The sequence below is a fragment of the Halichoerus grypus genome, chromosome 8 (assembly GCF_964656455.1).
Source record: "Halichoerus grypus chromosome 8, mHalGry1.hap1.1, whole genome shotgun sequence".
NCBI classification, from domain to species: domain Eukaryota; kingdom Metazoa; phylum Chordata; class Mammalia; order Carnivora; family Phocidae; genus Halichoerus; species Halichoerus grypus.
Window position 1 is genome coordinate 129,222,188 of NC_135719.1, and position 25,197 is coordinate 129,247,384.

The following is a 25,197-nucleotide window of genomic DNA, read 5'->3' on the forward strand; positions in this document are numbered from 1 at the left end:
TGGTGTGCATAATTTCCACTTCAAAGAGCTCAGAGACAGCTTGGTGATAGTTCATTGCAGCTTGGGCTTGTCAACTAGTCAAAGTTATCTTTGATACAACTACAGTTGGTGAAAAATCACTTAGAATCACATGATGTCAGAGCAATAAAGACCCTCAGATTCTCTGTAGTTTCATTTCCTCATTGTGCAAATGAAGAAATTATGAAATTCCTGTGTATAGCTTCTTCACTCTACAGTATTCATTGAGCTCCTCTTATATGCCAGAAGAAGGATAAAAAGATACAAAATCATTCAAGGTTGATGATTGGAAAGGCTAACTTTCCCCCCCTCTATCTGCTTTTTTTTTTTTTTCTGTGTTCCCAGCACCTATTTTAAGTCTGCTCTATAGTAGGTGTAAATAAGTACTTGTTGTTAAAGGAACACTAGGTTTTTAACTACAAGTAATTATAATTAATATTAGCCAAATGGTCAAATGAATGGGTGAAAAAGCTTTACAGAGAGACAGTCCTGTACTGCATTCTCATGGATGAGTGGAAGCTGGCAAATAAGTAGCCTCAAAAAAAGATTAAGGAAATCAACCAATGTTATAGTCCAGCCAACAGCAAAGACAGAACTAAAATAATTGTCTAGACCCGAAATCTTTCTGTTTGAACCAAGAGGCTCACTTTCCAAAAGAAAATGGTCTAAGGCATTTAAAATAGCTTAATAAAGAATTTCCTCATGGTGTACTGAATGAGAAATCTATCACAACAAGAAAAATCCTGAACTGTCTATTATTCTTTTAAAAATGCCTAGTTGTTTTCAGTTCTAACATTAACTACTTCTCATTATGAGGTAAATAATTGGATTAACTACCCTCCACTCACCCCAGTTCATCGTATTGACTGCCAGCATATTTATTCCTTAGAATTTTCCCCCATTGGCCTTGGAGAAGTGAAAAAGATTAGCATAAATGGAAATGGAGTGTTTAATGTCATAGTCACTTTGTTAACCCTAGTATCCAACCATCAGGGTACTGGGTATAGAAGGAAGGAGGAGAAGAATAGGCATTGTTTACCTAGGGGTTAAGAGCTACATCAGCTCCTTGAGATGAAAATAGATCCTCTGTATTACTGAAGCATGTGAATGCCATGAAATAGTTGGACCTCAATCAATATATTGCATTTACAAGAGAAAAAGAAAGAAAAGTATTTTCAGAGTTTATTTATCCAACTCCTCTGAAAAATGTCTGTGTGAACCACTGGGCTGAAAGTGTTGATTTCATTGAATTTGACTTTTTCAAGGCCATACCTTTGGAGAGAGTGTTGCCTCAAATAGTCATATCCAAGAAGCAATGTGTCTTCCATGCCTTTTGAGTGACCCACTTTTGGCACACCATTGGGTGGATAAAATAGTAAAAGAAAAAATCTTGTGTTATAGAAGCCACAAAATAATAAAAGTCCTACTGCTTTGGATTTTTCCTGTCCCTTTCCTTGGATAAGTTCAATATGATTTTGTGTATATTAATGAATTCCTCTAATAATATACAAAGCACAGAGAGGTCAGTATTATTCTTTCCATTTTAGAAATGGATCATATAAAGACTTATATGATGGAGGTTGTGAAAATAAGCATTATGTTATGTGTTCTAGATTTAACAGGAATCTAAGTAGCATGAATATATGGCAGTGATGGCTATAAGTGATAGCATAAAGGGACTTTTGGGAATTTACCATCTTATTTTTCAGAACAGGTTTTCTTAAAGATGTATTCATTTGTCTCAAAATATTACTGAGTGCCTACTCTGGGCCAGGTATTGTTTGGGTCATTGAGGCTTTGGTGTTAAGCAAGACGGACAGACATCTATTCTTGTGTACTTGCGTTCTAGTCAGAAGAGAAAGAAAGGATGTTGTAAGTGATGGAAAGAAAATATTACTGGTTATGGTTTAGATAGAGAATAACCACCAGGGATGGTGGGGGGAGGAATTACTATCTTTGGCTGTTAGTCAAGAAAGACCTCTCAAGAGGTTGCTCTTGATGTGAGATTGATTGATGAGAAGGTGTCACCCATGTAAAGATCTGGAGGAAGAGGAAAGAGCAAATGCAAAAGTCCCAAAAACCATTTACCTGTTGGAAAAAGAGAAGAAATCCGAGTGTCTGGAGTATAGTGAGCAAAGGAGAGTATGACGCCAGCTGAAGAGGAGAGGACACCAAGAGCCAGATCATGGAGGGCCTTTGGGACTATCTTAAGGAGTTTAATTTATTCTAAGGCAATGGAGTCCATTTGAGAATTGTAAGCAGTAGACTAGTAGGAACTGTTGGCCAATGTGTGATGGTAGATAATCTGACCTATGCCCTATTTTTAGGAACAAGCCTCTGTAAAGATCCATTTATTGATTCAACACTATTAAAGGAAGTTTACTATGCACTTTGCAATGTTTTAGGGTTTTAGCAATGAGTAAGACAAGTTTCTGCCTTTGTTGAGCTTACATTCTACTGGAGGACTGGGAGAGAGACCATGAATAAAATACAAAAGGTTCAAATGATGAAGAATGATGGAGTGGGATGGTGGAAATTTTTCTGGGTTGGAGACCTCTAGGTCTTCTTCAGTAACTGATTTTAGTTTTGTTTTTTTATTGTTGGAATGATTTTTTAATCTGATGGTTAAGAAAGACTTTTTTGTGGTTTTGCTTGCTTTTATTTCTATCTGCTTCTATCTTTTTATTCTGTTGTCCCCATATGTAGTGTACAGCCTTTTTCTGAACACCTTTTCTCAAGAAAACACTTTTCCTTCCCAAACAGTAATTACTTTATTCTTTTGCTTTCTTTTCTAAGGACCCCTTTCCCTAAACTTTTCCACATTTGTTCCATTTATTCATCCCTTTCATTATTTCTGTTGTTGTTCTTTAGCCACATGAAAGTACAGAAATTTATCTTGGGAAACTCATGTATGTTTTAGTCAGAATATAGCAGAGGAGTTACTTTGTGATTCTTATAAGAGACCCACTAATCCTTCCTTTTTTCCCCTTCTCTCTCTTTTCCTTCCCTCCTTGCTCCCCTCCCTTCCTTCCTTTCTTCTTTCCTTCTTTCCTTACCCCCAAATTCTAGGTAAATGCTTTATCATATTTAAAATATTTTAAAGGCAGCTTCTTCATAATGAACTCTTGTGTATAAGTAGTTCTTTGACTGTTAAGAAGCAGGGAGGCAATAAAAAGACGACCTTTTGAAGATCCTTTTAAAGGAAGGTTTCTTAACCATGGTAATCCCTTACCTATAAATTCTTTCAGTATTATTGCTACTTTAGGATTAACTTCCATTAAGAAAGAAAATCTTAGACATGGTGCAAATTAATAGTGAGGAAGTGTTTTTGCCTGTCCACTAAGACTTGGAAAGACCATTTTTAGCCTGCTACCTCCCCACCACTTTTTTTCCTGGGATTTTCATGATAAGAAGAAAGGAGCTGCATTTGACTGCTATTTCAGTGATTGAAAGAGTATTTTTAAGTGGATTATTTTATTAGTAGGATTTTCCTAGAAGCTGACTCTACACCAAAAATATCCTTGAGGATATAGCCCTCAAGGGTATTTCTGCCATATGTGTTAAAGTATTTGAAGGGAAAATATGGCTTTATAGGATTTTCATATTTTTCAAAATGGCTACTGATTTTCTCAACAAAGATATAGCAGCAATTTGCTGAAAAGAAAATCCCTTTTTTAAATGACGAAAAATAAGATAATTAATCTAGATGAATGTGTTTACTCTATCAGAGTCCAACATTTCTGTTTTCATATATTCTTCCTTTCTTAGAAATATTCCTTTGGGGGGTGCATAGGTGGCTCAGCCCTTTAAGTGTCTGCCTTTGGCTTAGGTCATGATCCCAGGGTTCTGGGATTGAGCCCCATGTTTGGCTCCCCACTCAGCGGGGAGTCTGTCTGCTTCTCCCTCTGCCCTTCCCCCTGCTTATCCATGCTCTCTCTCTCTCTCTCTCTCTCTCTCTGTCTCACTCTCTCAAATAAATAATATCCTAAAAAAAAAAGAAAGGTTCCTTTGGGAACCATCTAGAAGTGACCTACAGACATCCCTGAAAATTGACTATTCAGTCTCTGCTGGAACATATCTGAGGATGAATTTTTTATCATATTTTTGGGGATCTCATTCTGTCTTTGGATAGCTCTAGAAAATACTTCCACACATTATGACCTCTGACCTTGAGTCCGGTTATTTTTGCTCATCGTTCTTGGTCCTACCTTCCCAAACATCATTGTCCTTCTATATGACATCCTATGTATTTGAAGAAAGCTGCCCAGCTTCCAACGGCTTCTGGCTAAATATCCTGAGCTCATTCAGTTCTCATATGACAGCCCTTTGAGGCCTCTTTCTATACTGGTTACCTTCCTCTTAAGTCTGACTTTCGGGATCCTACTTAAAATATTATCAGCAGAGCTGCTTAAGAAAGCTGTGCAATCATCTCAGAGTAGAATCCGACCAGGACCTCTCTCATGAGGTGCTTCTTGTGAGACCCTCTGTAATCTGGGTTCTCTTTACTTCACCACTTTTTCTCTCACTCTTTCCTCTGTGCCTCCACTCCAGCCATACTGGTTCCCTTACTGTATCTTAAGAAAGCCAAACACATTTCTGACGTCACTCCTTATCCCTGCTGCCTTGAACCTTCTTTCCTCAGAAGGTACCTGGTGTCCTTCCTTCTGCTCTCAGATCACTATTGCCATCACCTCAGAGGGTCCTTCCCTGCCTATCTCATTTAAAATAGCCCACCCTCGCCCAACATGACTATCCCCTTATCATGCTTTATCAGCACTTAAAACTCCTAGACATTATATTATACATGTGTTTGTTAGGTTTTTGTCTGTCATCATTATAATAATAGCATCTTTATTAAAGCAGGGACTTCATTATGTTCGCTGATGTCCTTCCAGCACCCAGAAGAGTACCTAGCATATAAGAGCTTAATAAATATTTGTGAATACATCAGCTAATTTACTTATCCACACACAGATTATGGATAAGCGTAGGATTATGTATAGAATAAGATTTTTATTACAGATTTAACAATACATGTAGCCACACACTAAAGGATTCTCTGACTCACAGTGAACCCAAACAGCATTTGGGCTTTCAGATATTAAAGAGTGACCTGTGTCTGTGTAGGTGTGAGATACCACATGTAATTTGGAGACCCTGTGTCTAAGCCCTCTAGATTATGGAACCTGGAAGATGACAGAAGTGCATGAAGTGAAGGAAAGTAAGCCAGCAAGACTGCTCACTGCACATGAATTTCCAAGGATACAGTTGTTCTTGAACAATCACAGTCCGTATATCAAAGTAAGCACTTTATTGAGTTGGGTAAAAGGAGTTGCTAGTGAGACTGTAAATTATCTCTCAGAACAAATGATAACTGAGCCCAGGAGCCCTTTTGTCCTGGAGGGAGGGGGTATAAATTCCCTGAAAGTATCTGTCGCATGGAATTGCTCTGCATTCATCATGTCCGCCTCCTGCATCATTCATGAATGTCATAAGAGTCTAAAGAATTGGCACTTCATAGCGAAGATGATTAAATAGCCATTATACTTGTCTCTCCTGCTGCACATTGCTTTTAAAGAGATCCCATTCAGATTGTGTCATACCCCTTCCAACCCCCTCTCGTTTCTCACCTCCTGAGGTCTCAGTGTTGGATTGAGGGAGCATTGTGCATAGTCAGACTTGCTTACATAGAGACCGAAAAGATTTGTGGACTAGCACTGTTCCCCTATAACGCAAAGCTTAGGATTTGGTAAAAATGCCAATAAAGCTCAAAGTAGATCCTTTTCCAGGGCGTACAGGAATTCCAGATTTAGCTTAGGTGTTGTAGTGATTGAGCTATAACTTTTTCAGGTATTTTCACTCCTCTTTGCCTTTACTTCCTTGTGGACTAAGAATAATGAATCAGAACAGGACTCCTTTATATATGATTTGTTATTTTATGTACTCAAATATAAGGCTTCAGATCATTATATACCAAATAAAGCATATACATGAAGAGTAAATCTGATGTAACAGAGTATAAGATATGTGATCTTACTTCTGTCTTCTCCTCTGCACCCACTTCTTGGCACATATATACATATTTCCATATTCCCTCCCTCCCTTCCTCCCTCCCTTCCTCCCTCCCTTCCTTCCTTCCTTCCTCCCTCCTTCCCTTCCTTCCTTCCTCCCTTCCCTTCCTTTCCCTTCCCTTCCCTTCCTTCTTTCCTTCCTTCCTTCCTTCCTTCCTTCCTTCCTTCCTTCCTTCCTTCCTCTCTCTCACATACACACACACTATACCTGCCCCATAGTGATTCTTACTTCCCAGACAGTATCCTTAAGTGCTAAAGTCTGAATGGATGAATTAAAATTGATCAATAAACAATTTTTTAAACCACTTACTATAGAGGCAGCAGAAACAATGTAGGAAGGGTACTGGACTGGAGTCAGGAGAGAGTTCTGTGGCTATGAAACTCATCAGCTGTCACCTTGGACAAATTCTGTAATCTCTTTTGGCCTCAGTATTTGCCTCTATAAATAAGGACACTGAATGGTGGGTCTCAGGTTCTCCTTCCAGCTCTTATACAACATGATTTTCTGTGTCCAGCGAGGGACTCAGCCATCATGGGGACACAAAGCACATCACACCTCCATCACCTGCAACGAACTTACAATCTGATGATGCCCATGTCCATGCAGTCCCTAACCCCTGCTGGGCAACGAGCTTCAGCATTACAATGGGTGCTTGGCCTATAGATCATCTTTGTGAAATGAGGATTATTTAAAAAATAGTGGTGTGATTTATGGCTGTAGTTCTCACATAGATAATACAAGATATCTTTATACCCCTTTTGTTCGTGGTCTTCTCTCCAAAGGTTATGACTTTGGGAAGAATGTTCACTTTAAAGTAAAACTTTGGACACATGTTAAAGGATCAAGTTGAATGGGTAAATTAGGGAAATTGGATCACCACTGGTTGTGATCAGTAAGAGAACATGTGTCCTCCCCTCTTACTGATGAAGTCATACCAGCTGTGCTTCTGGGTCACTGGTTGCTTCAATGCAGGTAGACACTTTGAGCTCAAATTTGTCCCCTGGAAGGATACTCTTCACTCCTCGTTATCCAGGCTTTCTCCGGAAGTGGGAGAAACAGATTGAAATGCCAGCCTCGGCACTTTACATTCTGCTGCTCCAGCCATGTGAGTCTGATTCGTTCTTGCGTCTGGTTTAAGGGAGATTAAAAGGAGCAAACCTGTCCTCTTGAGTTTCTTGATCTGCACCATGCCAGCTAGAGTCAGAGGAAATGGGGACAATGGGAAAGGTAATAAATCCTCGAGAGTGATGATTATGTGATCTCTGGGAAGCAGACCCAGTGTTCACACAGAGGCTTCAAATACTAGGTCATTGCTTTGGAGAATCTTCCAGCACCCAGTAAAACCTACCACCTATGTGACACAATGTGAGGCAAAAGCTGAGCTTAAGAGATAAGGATAGACAGGATATATGGCTGAATAAAGAACTTTCAATTTCCTTGACATAGTAGATGGACAAGTATCACATCATTTAAAAAAAAAATAGCCACATCAAAAAATAGTGTTCAATCTAAGCGCACATGAGCAATGCCTGAATCTTTTCACATGCTTGAGTTAATCAGAAGGCCTCATCTAACAGGGAGAAACGCTGTATTAATTTAAATATGGCAGGTGCTATCTAAGTTTATTGCACGAGCTAAAGACCAATTATCTTGTATTTTTCCATAAAATTGCATTTTCTAAAAAGAGACTGGTGTGTCTGAATATATCCATCATAACAAATCTTTAAGCTTTGATGGAAGTGACTGCTGTTTATTTGCAGAATGTCATATCTGTACTGTTGAATCAATGCTAAATTTATCATATTAGAACTAAGAAGAGGGCCTGGGAAATTAGTTTTTATGGACTTGCAGCATGGCTTTTTGAATAGAAGCATAAGGCCAGGACCAGATGTATAGAAAGTACCTCGCTCCAGGACCTGGTGACTAGAAAGCAGTTTTTTTTTTTTTTTTTTTTTAAAGATTTTATTTATTTATTTGAGAGAGAGAATGAGATAGAGAGAGCATGAGAGGGGGGAGGGTCAGAGGGAGAAGCAGACTCCCTGCTGAACAGGGAGCCCGATGCGGGACTCGATCCCGGGACTCCAGGATCATGACCTGAGCCGAAGGCAGTGGCTTAACCAACTGAGCCACCCAGGCGCCCCGAAAGCAGTTTTTAAAATAGGAATAATGCAGTCACCTCCCACAAGGTGCACGGTGAAGAACAAGTAAGAAAATTGTTTTCGTCATCAGGTTCTGGAGCATAGGCACACTTTCAAGAGATGTGGGGAGGTGTTGAGGGGAGACAGAGAGACAGAGATGGAGGATGTGTTTGAAATATATTTAATTAGGCAGGAGAGATGAGAATCGCCAAGTATTAGCATAAGGCAATTGTCTTGCTAAAAGTAATAAAGGAAGAAAAATAGAAGTTATAAGCTGAAGCTTTGAAGGGGATAAAATATTAAGAAAATGAGTGGTTAATGTTTTCAGAGGAAATCGGTTTAAAAAGTAAACTGGAAGCTAATTACCCAAATATTATATAATAATGCAATGATGTGTTTGTCCATTGGTAAAAGATGAGGGATAAAGTTTTATTGAGTGAATAATGAAAAATGGATTTGACAATCAGGAGTTGACCTTGATCCATTTTGGTCTCTTATGTGACTCTTGATTATAGACTATCTTTGTTTTAAGAAGAACAAAACCATCTGGCCTAATACTCTCAGAGATTTATTTTATTTTATTCAGAAGAACAGAAATGTATATTAAGCACAGTCAAATATTATATCAAATTGCCTTTCCTGCTCCAAGTTATACCCACAGACAAAACAAACACCATAAGCTCTCAGCAAGAAAGGAGTGCTAAGTTAGAGCCCACAACTTCATCATACATCCATTTAAAATGACAACTGATAATACAAAGAGGTTCAAAAACTATAATAGAAAAGAAATACAATGTTACATAAGCCCTATCATTACAACCATATGCAAACTATGCTTCTCTATAGCTGGAGCCAGCCCAGAGAAAAAGGCAAAGAGGTGTATGTTCAATGGGTATTATTTGGGCACATCAATTTTACATAATCTTCCAGATCTTCCATGTGCCCAATAATATGTGCTTGGGAAATCACTGTGTGGGATCTGAGCACATTCTATGATGACACAATAGCATAGTCTCACTTGGGCCTTAAAACCATGGCATTGGTTCTTGGTAATCCTGGAGCTCTAACCAAACCCTTGACCATTATTTTTTAGGCACACAAACGTCAGTAACCCCAAAATTAAGTTGTCATTTTCATGCCCTAAGCAGTGCTTCCTTTTCTATCCATAATTTTAGTTGCCCAAACTTGAAAACTCTGAATCAACTTCAGTGCCTCTCTTTTCTCTTCCCCCAATATCAAATGGATCACCAGATCCATTCACTCTTCATGTCTTCAGGATCCATTCCTTCCTCTAATTTCTACCTCTCACTAATACAGGCTTCAGCTCACCTGTCTCATGTCCTGGCTTTGGCACTGGCCTTCACCTAGAGCCACGTGGATATACTTTTCTCCTTCCATCCTCCACACCATAGCCAAAGTTCTTTTCCTCAAGCACAAATAAGGTCATGCTTTCCCATTGACCAAAGTAGTCATTTGGCTCAGGTCATGATCCCAAGGTCCTGGACTCCCTGCTCAGTGGGGAGTCTGCTTCTCCCCCTGCTCCTACCCCCTCCCCTCCTCACTTCCGTTTGTGCAACACACTCTCTTTCAAATAATTAAATGAAATCTTATTAAAAATTTAAAAAAATTTTTACTGATTGAGTGCTCTTTTTTGCTTCTGAGAATAGATTTTTTTGACCATAATCACTTTTTAGTAACTTTTAAAGTCTTCTAAAGCTGGTCTTCTTTCTTTATTCTTCCCTTTAAAATTTTCTTGGCAAATCTTACGTACTTATTTTTCTTTATGAACTTAAAAAAAATTGAGATTCTGTTTAGAGGTGTTGTAAAGATTAACATGTTTATTGATGTATTCATATTTTCCTTCAGTAACATAATGTGTATCTTCATATATATGGACATGTTTTATGTGCTCCAAAAATCATACTTTTCTTTATATAGCTTTTCTTTGTATAACTTCTTGTTGCATTATTTTGAAATATTTTGTAGATTTTTGTTATTGTGGGATTTCTCTCTTTTGTTTCAACCTGGTAGTTACTATTATTAAAACAAGCTCTTGGTTTTTTTTTTATTGTAGTAAAATATACAAAATGAAAAAATTATCATTTTAACCATTTTCAAGCACACAGTTCAGTAACATTAAGTACATTCACACTGTTGTATAACCATCACCACTATCTCCAAAGCTTTTTCATCACCCCAAACTGAAACTGTGCCTATTAAACAATTGCTTCCCATCCCCCTCTTTTCTAATAACCACTATTCTTTTTATTTCTATAAGTGGAGTCATGAGATATTTGTCCTTTTGTATTTGGCTTACTTCACTTAGCATAATGTCTTCAAATTTCATCATGTAGTAAGTATCAGATTTTCATTCCTTTTTAAAGCTGACTCCACTGTGTGTATATACCAGTATTTTATTTTAACCATTTATTCAATCAGTACATTTGGGTTGTTACCATTTTGAGGCTACTGTGAATAATGCTGCTTTCAGTGTGGCTATACAGCATCTGGTTGAGTCCTTGTCCTTTTTTTTTTTTTTTTTTTTTTTTTATGCACTTAGAATTGCTGGACGATATGGTAAGTATAATTATATATTGAAGTGTTTGAGGAACTGTCATACCGTTTGTTACAGGAGCTGTACCATTTTATATTATCAGCAACAGTGCAGAAGGGGTTCAATTTCTCCACATCCTTGTCAATACTTATTTTCTGTCAGTTTGATAATAACCACTTTATTGAGTATGAAGTGATAACTCATTAGGATTTTGATTTGTATTTCCCTCATGATTAGTGATGTTAAATATCTTTCTATGAGCTTATTGGCCATTTGTATACCTTTGGAGAAATATCTATTCAAGTCTTTTCCCCATTTTGTAACTGGGTTGTTTTGTTGTTGAGTTGTATGAGTGGTTTATATATTCTGGATATAAATCCCATATCAGATATGTGATTTGCAAATATTTTCTCCCATTTTGTGGCTTACCTTTTTTTTGTTGATAGTGTACTTTAATGCACAAGTTTTTCATTTTCAAAGTTTAATTTATCTATTTTATTCTTCTGTTGCCTGCTCTTTTGATGTCATATTCAAAAAAAATTTTCCAAATTCAGTATTATAAAGCTTTTCTCCTATGTTCTCTTCTAAGAATTTTATACTCTTAACTCTTACAGTTAAGTCATCCATCCATTTTGAATTAATTTTTGAATATGCTATAAGCATCCAACTTCATTTTTTATGCATATGGATATATATTTTTTCCAGAATCATTTGTGAAAAGATTCTCATTACTCCTTTGAATGGTCTTGGCACTCTTGTCAAAAATCATTTGACCATCTATGCAATGGTGACAAGCTATTGATTTTTATGTATTTATTTTATATTGGACCAACTTATCAATTGATCTCATTAGTTTTAACTTTTTAGATGAGTTATTAGGGAGATGTATGTATTCAATCATATCTTTAAAAAATATTGTATTCTTTCCCAATGTGTTACAACTTATTTCATTTTATTGCTTTATTGTTTTAGTAAGAACTTATAAAACAGTGTTGAATAATATCACAATAATGAACATCTCTATCTTCTTGACTTTAATGGCAAAGGCTATATAATTTTACTATTTAGTATGATGTTGCAGTTTGTTTTTGATAGTCTCTATCATATTTAGAATGCTTTTTTCAATTCCTATTTTGAGTAAAATTTTTGAAGGAATGACTGCTGAGTTTTTCAAGTGCTTTTTAAAGTCCTAAATAAAATTACATTCTAATTCTACATTAATTAGGTGATATAACAAACTTTGCTAATAGATACCTTTATGTTGAGATACACTATTTCTCATATTCCTGGAATGGTATATTATTCTTTTAATGTACCATTGAAGTATATTCAGAAAAATTCTTTAATCAGTATTCATAAGTGAAATTAGTCTAGTGTTTTGTTCTGTTTGCTGTATATTTATCAGGTATTGGTATTACAAATATGTTGAACTTGTAAATGAATTGGGGGAGATTTCTAACCTTGCCTGTGGTCTGGTATAATTTGAGTAACTTAGGAATGATCTTTTCTTTGAAAGTTAAATAAAACTTGTAAAATCATCTAGTATCTTTTGTACCATCTGTATCTTTTAAATAGTACAATTTGAATCACCTTTCCAATGGTTTCTGGGTCATTAGTCTACTGAGTGTATCTCCTTTTTCTTAGAAACCTTTGGCAAATCATAGTTTTCCTAGAAGTGATCAATTTCTTCTATTTTTAAAATATATTTATCTAAAGTTGTATAAAATAGTCTTTTACATATTAATATTATCTATATCTATGTTTATATCCCCCTTATAATTTCTACTGTAATATTTTTTCCTCTTTTAATTTTTCTTACTTTTGGTTTTTCAGGGTTTTATATGCTTTTTTTTGACATTTTAAAGTATAAGCTTTGGGGTTTTTTTTAAACTCTTCTATTATTTGTTTTAAATATGTTGGGTAAATTCCAGCTTTTATTAATCATCACATACTAGCTTATTAATTTTATTTATTTTCATAATCATACCATAAGTTGAAAGTTCAGTTCATTTATGTTCATTTCCTTTATTATTATTTAGGACATTTTCTTCTGAGTAAAGCTTCATCTGTAGTTTATAGGACTTGATATAAAGCAGTCTCTTTTCATTAATATTCTAATTATTGGGGATATATATAATATATATATGTTGTTCTGTAGAAATCATTAAGGATTTCTTTATCAACAAGGACACGATCAGTTTTACTAGTGCTCCAATTTGAAATGTATATGAATCACTGAATGTGCTCCGTAGGTTAAATTTCTGGGTAACTTATCACTTAATCATCTCAGTCATCCTTTGCCAGTTTCTTTAACAAACACTTACGTGCCCCTTTGTGTTCCAGGCACTGTGATAGTTCCCAGGGGCTCTTTACTGTCAAAGACTTTTCTAGTTGTGAAAGAAAGAAAATTTCAACTCGCTTAGACTAAAAGTTAGCTATTAAGAATTTTCTATGAGACAAAGTTGCAACTTTGTAACACGGGCCATTAAAACCAAGTCCTGATGAGATTTTCTATGTGTGTGCAACTCTTGATTCAACAGTTTGACTTCACTCTTTGGGTCAGGGTTTATTTTTTTCCAAGTTTTTTCCTATGGTAGGAAACGTGGCCATGGCAGCTGTGTGCTACTTACAATATAACTCTATCATCAGAGAAATTGATGGAGTGTTCCTCTTCTTCCAGGTTACAAAAAAAATAATAATAATTCAGTGAAATGCTCCAATTGGTCCAACTTGGGCTTATTTATCACGCCTTAGCTAATCAGTTGTATGTAAGGGGCAAAATCTGTTAAAGATTTTTAACAGTTTCCATTGAAGTCACATGATTGGTATGGGATAAAAGAGTCATTTCTATATGAAGGGGCTTACTGTTGCAAGACAAAGGAGGAAGATGTACTTGGAATAGGGAATAATTAAATTCTACAGATACCAAAACTTAGGCATCTCTTCACTTTGAGATGATCACCATAAAACAGAAAAACTAAATTATTTCTAGAATTCTGTATAGTGTACATGATAGCTATTTTGATCCTTACTGCCACTTTTTGAGATGAGAAGGTAAGAGAAGTATCATCACCTCTTAATAATGGAGAAACTGAGGCACGGCGAAGCTAAATGATTGTTACAGAATAGGAGAAGGGACCATAATAGTTGAAATTTCTTCCTTTTGCTTAATTCTGACATGGGTTCTATGATTAAGGATCTGTATCTCATAGAAATAAGAGTCAATACCCTTAAAAATATTAGCTAACTTTTCCAGGAAAATCATGTTTTATGAATTAGAGCCACAAATACACCAAAGTCATGTTTATAGTCCCTGGTTCCTTGAAAGTGTGAAGTCCATATATATCCAGCATTTAAATCAAAGCGCTAGAAATAAGCAACTGCTCTTCATCTGTATTTCTTTTTCAGAGAATATTCAGTACTTAGAAATCCCTTGATTGCTCTTATTAGGGAAGGTATTTCAAAGCTGTGGAATAAAAAGAGGAAAAGGAAGCAGATGAATGCACTCTGAACCTCCCTTTTATTCTATGTCCCATGAGATGTTATCAGAAGGAATGAGTTTCTAAAAAAAAGCTACAGAAAAGTCTGATGAGTAATTATAAAATGATCAATTTTATTTTTCTTTTCATTCATTTATATTTTGCCTAAGGACAAATGTATATATGGTCTTTGCCCAATGATATGTAAAATAGGATAATGACATGGCTATTCTTAAATAGGTTGCATTGCTTTTCTACTGTATATTCTTATTAGGTTAAATCTATGATGTATTCATATATATATATATGTGTATGCATATATATGTATTCATATATATATGTACGAATATTACTAAAAACAGTTTGCCATGTGATTTAGGAACTGAGGGGTAACATAAAACAATTTGATGAAAGATAGGTGTGCTTTTCTTCTCTGAGCCTGCCAAAAATTCACCAAAGAAAAATTATTCAAATGTATTTGTGGTTAGCTTTCTTTTATAAATTGGAAGTTCTGTTCTCCACCTGGAAAGTGTTGTGAACCCTAATTGATGAGCATTTATAAAGTATTTCCACATTGAGATGAAATGACAAAAAGCTGAGAAGGATTAATGGGCAGATACCTGAATGACAGTGTGAAGATATGAAAGTATAGGTGAGAGCCAGGTTTTATTGATTAACTCAACAGCATTTATTTCCTGAGCATTCAGTGTTGATAGAGAGAGAAATTAAACAGCCCTGTCCTCCAGGAGCTCATGGTACAGAAGGGTTCTGGATTTTCATTTTGTTTGACAATAAAACTTAATATTTATTTCCTCAAACCTGAACACTCTGCAATTTCCTAGGACTTACTTTGTTTTGCTATATAAGAAACAAGCTTGGTTATGAAAGTTAAATTAAATTGGCTGTGAGATATTCTCTGAAATAAACCTCATATAGAGTCCATCCCTTCAGAATTTAGATTTTTAGGAGTGTGGTGTAATTAATGAAGAGCAGCCTATTTTCTGACCTTGCTTTATACACTTTGCAGAGAACAAGCTCATATTAAGCTACTGTCATTTAAAGAAAATAAAATGATCACCCCTATACTGTCATTTCTATCGTGAGAGCATTGAGTTTCCATCTTGTTTGCAGTTTTCTTTTGTTTTGTTTTGCTTTGCTTTTTGGGCACATGTTAGGAAGCCATTGTCCTTCTCATCTTCATTGCCATCTCTTCACTCAGGTACACAGGCAAAGGTAAAAGGTGAGCATGTTAGCGATACAGCTTGGCATAATGAAAAGAATTTAGGTTGTTGAGTTAGGTCGATCTCAATTAAATCCCTGATTCTACTAGGTCTTAAAAAGTTATTTCACCTCAATCTACAGCTTCCCTCATCTTTAAAAGTGGGAAAGTAACTGTTATGGGCCGAATTGTGTGCCCCCAAAATTCGTATGTTGAAGTCGTAACCCCTAATATCTTAGAATGTCACTGTAATTAGAGATAGGGTCTCTAAAGAGGTATATAAATTAAAATGAGGTATTCGCGGGGTGGGGCGGGGAGGAGGCAGGGTTGCTAATCCACTATGACCGGTGTCCTTTTAAGAAGAAGAAATTATAGACGGGTAAAGAGAGGAGGCCATGTGATGACACAGGGAGAAAACAGCCATTTTTGAAAAAATCAACCTTGCTGACACATTAATATCAGAATTCTAGCCTCCAAACTTGTAGGAAATAAATTTCTTTTGTTCAAGCCACCCAGTTTGTGTTACCTTTTTATGGTAGCCCTAACAAACTAATACGGCAAAGATATCTAAAGTAAAAGGTATAGGAATTTGAAATATTGTATTATAGGGTATTATATAATAAATGATTCATACATAGAGTTAGCAGAAGCATTAATATTAGTATTAACATTAGTATTATAACTAGTACTGTTAAGCACAAAAATTTGTGAAAAAATTAATTGCCCCAAACAAACAACAACAACAACAATAACAACGAGTTTTTGAAACTTCTTTTTTAAGCAAGGGGAATTTAAATGTATCCCTGGAAGCTTTATTTTTAGATCACTTTCAATATGGAAAACATTTGTAAGCTCTATCACTAATCAATTTTTTCCCAGTGGAAGAGACCTGGAATATGATGAGTAAAAATAACTTTGTAAAAAAATTTTTGATGTAATGTGTTTCTAAAAATGTCATTATCTCTAAGACTCAGAAAATGTCATGTGTTTGTCAGCAGTCATGAATGTGCCCAGAAACTGTGATTTTATTTTACTCAGAATTTGGGGGAGTACAGGTGTGATAAGAAATCATAACAGGAGGCCATCACAATTGTTGGTATCAGTTTTGGAAATAGCATAATTATTTGGCTCCTCTTAAGATCCCCTGGAAAATTCATGATAACATTCCCATGAAAAGGTCCAACCAAGCATCTTTGCCAAAATAGGGCTTGTACATATAATCATCCATGAAGCATGGTTTTTTTTCATGATACTTACTACCAGAACTAAATAGCAGTATACTTTTTTATTTCTAAAAAAATAGGTTAATAGGTAGAATTTTATTGGTTTTGTATTTTTCTCCCACCAGCTTCTATGGAAGCTTTGACATTGGATACAATATATATAATTCACCCTGTGCACAAGTTTGAGTTCCAGTATCACCAAACAGATTTTTGTACCAAACTGAACGAGTATTGGTTCTGCTAGGAAGTCTTTGAGTTGCAATTTTTCTTCCAGAATACTGGAATGTGCTCTGAAATGTTGCCTCTGTGTTTCCTGGCTTAATGCCCTTTGGTTTTAATCATTCTTCTTTCAAGAAAGAGGAAAAAATGGCCCCAGATTGAGGGAACCCTCACCTTGCCTTAGCACTGTTTAAGAAATGGGGCTTGGCTCTCCCTGATTATATATTTGACTCTTAGGCGGTGTTGTCAGTTTCTCAGTTAGCTGAGCAGTAAATCTGATCATTTCTTTGCCAAAGATAAAGGATGTTCTTTAAAATAGATGAAATTTCTCTCCTAGCATTCAGTCCCTTCAGTTTTGCTTTATTTAAGGCTTCTTTATCATCAGTTTTGGTGTTTATTTCAAAAAATTCAGAGTCGACAAAATAGATCATAATAAACCATCCATTCAATAAATGCATTGCAGGACTGTTTGTAAAATGTGTATCACTTACTTTGTACTCCCTAGAGGCTTCCTCTGTGGTGCAGAAGTTTTGTTCATAGTTTCCTATCCGCTGTTCACTTCCTCCTTCTTGTGGAGCTCTTGGATTCCTTTCGGGAAGCTTCATGCTCTGGGCCCACAGGAGAGCTAGGACAGGGCAGAGTCAAGGAAGGGGCACACTGGTTCTACTCTCAGCTTCACCACTTAACACCAGGTCCAGTCACTTAATCTCCTGAGTCTTTATTTTCTGTTTTATTCGAACGAAAATGTTTGCCATTGACACTTCAGTCGGTACTGGGGGAAGAGGCAGCAAATGAGCTACTCCCAAAGAAAACAATCTGAAAACCATTCAGTGCTATGAACATAGAAGGTCCTGCTGTGATGAATACTCCCCGAAACAGCCAGGGGTGTGTGTAAGAGGAACCATAGAGCAAACTGAGTAAAAGAAATTGAGAAACTTTTTTTTTTTTCAGACCATCAGTCATTTTGAGATCCTTGAGTTTTATGTCTCCATTTGCTAGGAGAGTTATGTGTCATTTCCAAGTCTTCCCATTTTGGTTTTGTTAGCTATCTGGTTAATTGATCTGAATAAAAGATAGTTTTAAGTTAGTAGCAATAACTGCATCTACAGGCGTGATAGATTTTGTCATTGATAGTCCATTTATTTTCCAAAAGGATTTACCAATTCACAGTAAAGAACACAAATGTGGATAAGGTTGATGAAAGAGTAATACAATAGAAATGAAGAATGAGGGGCCTGAATAATAGAGGAAGACAGATATATTACCCTGGTGTCATGAGATTTTATACTAAGTTCTCAGGTAATGTTCAAAGAGCACTGGAGGAAGAGTTTGACTTCCTGTTTCTTACCCTGGTTTACCTACCAGATGGTTTGCACAGCAAGAATTATATTTATTTTATTACTTAACTTATTATTCTACATGCTATATTTGTCCATGAGTAAATTATCTAGTTCTCTTTAAATTTAATTTTCTCAGGTCTCCCCTGGGAGATGCTTGCATTGTTCCATTTTAACACCAACCAAAAACTATTTCAGGGAAAGCTGATTTGTTTGTTTCCTTTCTTTTTTTTTTTTTTTTTAAGATTTTATTTATTTGCGAGAGAGAGAATGAGAGACAGAGAGCATGAGAGGGAGGAGGGTCAGAGGGAGAAGCAGACTCCCTGCCGAGCAGGGAGCCCGATGTGGGACTCGGTCCCGGGACTCCAGGATCATGACCTGAGCTGAAGGCAGTCGCTCAACCAACTGAGCCACCCAGGTGCCCCAGTTTCCTTTCTTTTTTTAAAAACATAAATAAACAACCAACATTACATTTAGATGAATTTCTGGAGCCTTTTATCTCTAATTATTTGATGGAAAAATAATAAATTAATTCCAGGTAGTTTACTATGTTTTCTAACTAAACTTGCCTTATTTCTTACACACACATACACATATGTATATGCATACACATATGTATGTATATATTATTTTTATATCGAATATAAATCCTAAATAGGTCTATGATTCTATTTCTATTGGTAATTGCCAAAAAGAAATAATATGCTACTTGGATATAAGAATAGAAAACAGTGTCATAATGGCAGGACCATGAGGTTAAGAAGTCAAAGCTACAATAGTAATAATTATCCAAATGGTCTAAATAAGGACATGTTAAGTTGCCATCAATAATTATATTAAATTTTAGTAAAATAAGCAGTAATATGCACCACAGGTTTAAGAACTATTTCTTGGAGAAATGTATGACCTAGAAAAAATTTTATCTTTTATTGTCCTTGAGAAACCATCGATCATCTATTTAATCAGCTTGTTGTATAACTACATAAAGCTATTCCCCAGGACTTCTTCATGATCTAAGTGGAGCCTGTCCTACCCTCTTCTTCCCCCCAACCAATTCCATACACAGAATACACCCCAAAACATACATATTCATACCCTCACATACCTGGCTCTGCCAAAATCACCATCAGCCCCATCACAGTAAATAGCTTGCTAATTAAAATACAATAAGCCAAACCCATTTTTTGGTGGTTTTGAGACAAAAGAAGTTGCGTGTTAAATAACATGTCAAATTTGTTGACTGTTTGAAAACGGTGTGTATACATATCTTGGTTAATGGTGACAGTGTGGAGATTTCATTCCTGAAATACTCTGTTGGTGGAACTCAGCAATCTCGGCGGCTTCCAAACCTGCAAATCCTGCAATGTTGAATGGTCAGAATGCCACCACAGCAGTTTTTCTTCAGTTGAATTGATCACTTTTTGCTAGCAAGCAGGAAATTCATCGTTCTGATTGTTAATAAATGGAGTATGATCTTCGCACCAGTATACTTAGCACAGCGAGAAACCAACAGTCAGAGAAACTAGGCTCAGGGGAGAAAGCATGTGATGTGGTATTGCATGGCTTGGAAATGAAAATCTTTAATGGATTAAGGAGGGTTCTTATAGTTCTTAGGATGTTCCCCAAATGTTGATTTGTAATCCACATTTTAAAATAACAAAATTAACTTTTTAATTTGAAAATGTAAAGAAAAATAAGTCCATGTTCCCCCTAGGACTCTAGGCATTTTATATTAAAATTAACAGAAAGTTCACATGCAAGATAGCAAAGCTAACTAAAGAGGGGAAAAAATAACAGGTTTTCAGAATAGAAAGTTGTAAATATTAATTAACTTCCTTAAAGCCAACATTGAACTATGGGAGCATTCAGGGTATTTATTTACCCTTACTAGGAAATTCGATACCAAGAATACACATTTTTAATTTATTTCCACATGGCAGAATAAGCCAATATGCTAAGGACTTTGTACTTTTTTGCCCTTTTCATCTACAAAGTTAGAATTATCTAACATAGTGGCATCCTAAATTCAGAACAACAAAAGCAAGCAAAATAATTTTTAAGGCTGATTTTTGATCTACCTTGAGATTATCATAGTGAGGTTTTGTTCTTTGTTTATTTAAAAATTAAAGCCATGATGACCTCCTAACCACTATATATAAGAAATTGTGTATTTATCTTTTAAAATGTTCTTCCTTTTTATATTCTTTATATTGAGAATTACTGAACAGTCAGTGGATAAAAAATATGAGCAGAATAGAAGGTTTGTAAATTTATTTGTATGGTTAGAAGGCCAGACTAGCTTTTGAAAATATGCCAGGTTTGGGGGCTATGGCTTTGTTTTCATTCCATTTTGGTCTTATAGGAACATGTGAAAAGAATAAAGTATAGTCAACTTTGCATCACTGGTATAGTTTATTGAATAATTTTATTAAGCTATAATTGGCATATGGTGAGGACAGGCTTTTGGAAGCAGGAGGGAAAGCTGGAGACTTAAAGAGGTGCCATTTATGTAAGTCAGATGCTTGGGTCTCTATTTCCAAACATTGTTAACAAATGAAATATCCCATAGAACTGTTGTGAAGATCCAGCTAATGAATTTGAAAGGGTTTTTTTAAACTGTAAAACGCCACGCATAGGTGTTGCTGTTATCAACTTTGGACTTGCTCTTTTTGTAACAAAGTGATAAAATTATTTCCTGATAGAGTATGGATTTATCTCTGTAGCAGAATCCACTACATATTTAGGATAAAATAGGGTAAGATTTTATAAATTGCCACAAAATGTCACAGGCTGATTTGCATTTTTGGTGATTCTATACATTGATCACTGAGTAACCTTCAGTTTTCCAAATAAAGAATAAAGAGGGTGGCAATGACATTTGTAATCATCTACAGGAAAGAGAATTATTTAAATTCTTCACAGATGGATAGATATCAAGGGTAAATCATTATGTCCACATTTCTAAGTTTAAGAAGCATTAAGGGTATCTGTGGATGGTGAGGAACAGATATTGTTTTGCATATAGCATTAATCATAAACTTTCCATACCACAATCCCAAATTCTCCAGATGATTGTGGAGGTCTTTTCAGACACTATCCCCTCAGGATTGAGACATTCATAAAAGGAAGATAATGTTATACTACATGTAATATACAAACTGAGCATATTGGAGAGACTAGAATAGTGACCTTTCAAAAAGGACAAATTAGATTCTATATGCCTCAGAGTATAATGTGGCTTAGTGCTTAAAATAAGGATGACATATGACATATACTCCTAATTCTAGCCTCATAGCAGTTGACTTTATTATTTCTAAATAAGCTGCATAACTCATTTTTTCTTCACACAACATAATTCAATCCAATATTCCCTGTAAACTAAATGTGAACCAGTGCTGGAGATTTTTAGTGAAGTTGAAGAAATCTGAATGCTTATCTAATGCTGCTTTAAAATAGTTTCAAGGATTGGACCATGTGCAGTGGGAACACACAAGAAAATCTGCCAAATATTCTTTGAACTTTGAGATGAGTAACATATGGAAGTACTCACTACGGGTAACATACATATAGCCATAGAAACTACAATGATGTAGTCTGTTCTGGGTACCAAATCTAAATGGGTTCCTCCAAATTTAGATTTTAAAACCTATTTTTAAAAACAGACTTTTAAAACTTATGAGATGCAAATATTTTCTTTATTTTTCTTCCTGTTTGTTTTCTACGTATTTTTAAATTAATATATTCTTACTAATCCCTGGCTTTGTAAAAAGAGTGAAAAGATGGTAAATACTAAAAACACTGATAAATCCACTATTCATAAGTGGCAATACCACTTATGTTCCAAATTCATCATTGTGAGATTTTTTTTTCTATGTCTTCTATATTCCCTTTTTGAAATTGAGTTTGGAAAAGAGAGGGAAGCTGTTACATAATACCAGATAAATACCATCACTAGGGAAGTAAATTAATTTTTAAAAGGCTTCTGGAATTAATTTTTATCACATATTTTACAGCAACATAATAGTGAAATAGGCCAAGGCAGAACTTGGTTTTCTCAGGCTCCAGCCTTCTTTTCTGTGGGGGTGCTCGCAGGTCCAGGTGTGAAAAGAATGATGGCTTTGGACTTACACCTTATGTCTTGTGAGGCATTCCCGGAGCTGCTCCCAGCCCCACAGGCCAGAATGTTCTGAGAGCTAAGAGATGGGGGGAACTAGTTTTCTCTCTCATGCCTGTCCTAGCCGAGATGGAAAATTAACTCTGCTGTTGAGGAAATCGGGAAAGTTGTCTGTCACCACGTACCCACGCTCTCAGACAAGGCATGTTATTTGCCGTCTGCCATTATACGCAGGAACTGAAGATGTTCGGGATGCCTCTTGCTAACATCTGTTTTGTTATTAATTCATTTTGCCTGCATCTTTAATTTGGGGTGACAGCCGCCTTGCGAGACTTTGGTTGCCATCCCTCTCAGTAAGCAAATACGGGCATGTGGGGGCCGTCTCCTCTCCGCAGCGGTCTGTGCAGAGCCTCCGCAGCGTGCCTGCAGCTGCAGATGCACGGTACATGCCCTGATGGCTCCCTCTCTCCTTGCTTTCACAGCTGGCGCTACGTACATCTTTGGGAAAAGCGGAGGCCTCATCCTCTACACCTGGCCGGCCAATGATCGGCCCAGCACGCGCTCTGACCGCCTCGCCGTGGGCTTCAGCACCACCGTGAAGGATGGCATCTTGGTGCGGATCGACAGTGCTCCGGGCCTCGGTGATTTCCTCCAGCTTCACATAGTGAGTACCAGGCCTGGGCCTGGATTTCTTTGTCTTCCTGCTGGTGTGAGTCGGTGAGCCAGATTAACGCAGCGGAACATTCTAGATAGGCTCGGCAAAGAGGCACATGATTATAAAAATTGCCTAGGTGTGTTGGAGCCGTATCCCAGGGCTAGCCCCGGTGTCAAGCCTCGTTTGTCCCTTTAGACATGAACCTGATGCCCATGGGATACTTCGGGGATAAAAAATGAAAAACTCTTTCAGTCCAGACACCCAAACCACTCAGCTGTGTGGTTTGGCCTGTCATGCAACGTTTAGCAGACTGCCTAGGTGTAAATAAGAGATTTACCTGGTACTTTGCCTTCACCTGTTGCAAGTAGCAAAGCGCACGTGGGTGGTAATAACCTCCTATGCTGGAGGTCAGCAAAGTGTTTCTGTAAAGGGCCAGATAAGCAAGCATTTTGGGCTTTGCAGGTGATACAATCTCTGTCAGACTCTCAGCTCTGCCATTATAATGTGAAAATGGCCATAGATAACATGTTTTTAAGAAATGTGTGTGACTATATTCCAATAAAAATTTATTTTATAAAAGCAGGCTGCAGGGGGGCCTAGGTGGCTCAGTTGGTTAAGCATCTGACTCTTGATTTTGGCTCAGGTCTTGATTTCAGGGTTGTGAGTTCAAGCCCTATGCTGGGCTTCGCACTGGGCATGGAATCTATTTAAAAAAAAGAAAAAAAGCAGGCTGCAGGCTCTACTTTGATGACCCCTACCCTAGGCTGCAAACTTCCTCGCACAGGTGTAAAGAGCATGTGATAAAAACCAAGGCCAGGGTGGGTGGGGCAAAAAGGAAACAGCACAATAACCCAGAATTGTTAGATTCATGTATATTGTATATCCAACATTTTGTTTGTATATATAATTATGCCCAATAGGACTGCAACCTCAGTCAATGCAGATTGTTAAGAACACAGTGCAATTCTAAGAAATTAAAATGATATGGAGGAAAAACTTACTTCGTTATGAGGATAGAAAATATTTTTATAGCAACAATTAACCCATTTTATCACCTGTGCAGTGTGCAGTTAGGAAAGTAGGCTAAAGAAGGATATGATTCTCATCCATAAGCACCCAAGGTGCAGCTACCAGGAGCAAAGAGAGGAATTGTTCTCATTAGTTAGCAATGACAAGGCTAGAAAGAATGGATTTAATTTGGAGCAATAAGAATTCAGTTTAAATAGCAGGGGGAAAAAGCAGTTAAGAGGAAAGACCAACTGGGGATTACCACCAACCTCCAAAAAGGAGGAAAAGGAACATTTTACTGGGCATCTTTGAATCTGAGTTTTGCTAATGTCCTGGTCTACTGAGGAAGGCAGAGAGTTTGATTTTATGGCTGGTCTCCGGAGTGGAGGTGGCTGGCTGGAACCACCAGCAGCCAGCTCAGCCTGCAAGCGCCACCCATCTCCAGCACCGGCTCTTCCAGTGTGCCTTGGACACAGGAGCAGCTTGAAGTGTAAGGCTTGAGCTGGAAGCCTGTCAGCCTCAGTGTGAGCCAAACCAGGCAAGAGTGCAGGGAAGGGCTGGTTAGGAATGATCACCTTCAAAAAGTGAAAGAGGGGTCTTAACGGAGTTGTGAACCTTTATGCTTTCTCAGATGCTTCAAGAACCATATGGTCCTATGAGCCTGAGCTTAAGCATTTTAGAAAGTCATGCCAAGGAGCACAGAGAAAAACAGCCATAATTTGTATGGTTTATCTTTATTTGGCCTCTAAAAACCACCATAATTTACAAAACTCTGTGAGATTTATGCCGCATATAACTTAATGACTATTTCATGGTGGCTATAACTAGGCTATTATTACCAGCTCGCTTGCATTTTCATGGTGATTTATCTTCTTTTTTTGTTCAGTGTGACTTACTAAGAAAAAGATGATTTGGCACAGCCATGAGCATCTTTTTTTGAGTCAGATAATGTGCTACCAGTTTATCCATTTCTCCCCTTTCGTGTTTTGTAGAGCATCTCCACTTTTAAGAGAAATGTTTCTTATTTTCTGAAAGTTTACTTAAAATGTTTTGTTTTTATAAAAGGGATATGAGGATCCTGGGAACTTCTAGGAGGAACTACAGCATTCTGTTTTAATATCTTTAACAGCAAAAAAAGAAGAAATTTTACATCAAAATGTG

The 25,197-nt window shown here is 36.7% G+C and overlaps 1 protein-coding gene across 28 annotated transcripts in view; it reads left to right on the top strand.

Moving 5' to 3' along the window:
• NRXN3 (neurexin 3) overlaps positions 1-25,197 on the top strand; it is a 1,523,557-nt gene that overhangs the window by 1,150,542 nt on the left and 347,818 nt on the right. For all 28 annotated transcript variants that reach the window (XR_013440795.1, XR_013440796.1, XM_078054031.1 and 25 more), the window contains one exon: positions 22,856-23,037. Coding sequence is in view for 26 of the 28 variants with exons in the window: in XM_078054031.1 (XP_077910157.1) it covers positions 22,856-23,037 (182 nt within the window). In the remaining 2 variants the exon portion in view is untranslated. The remainder of the gene's footprint in view (positions 1-22,855; positions 23,038-25,197) is intronic.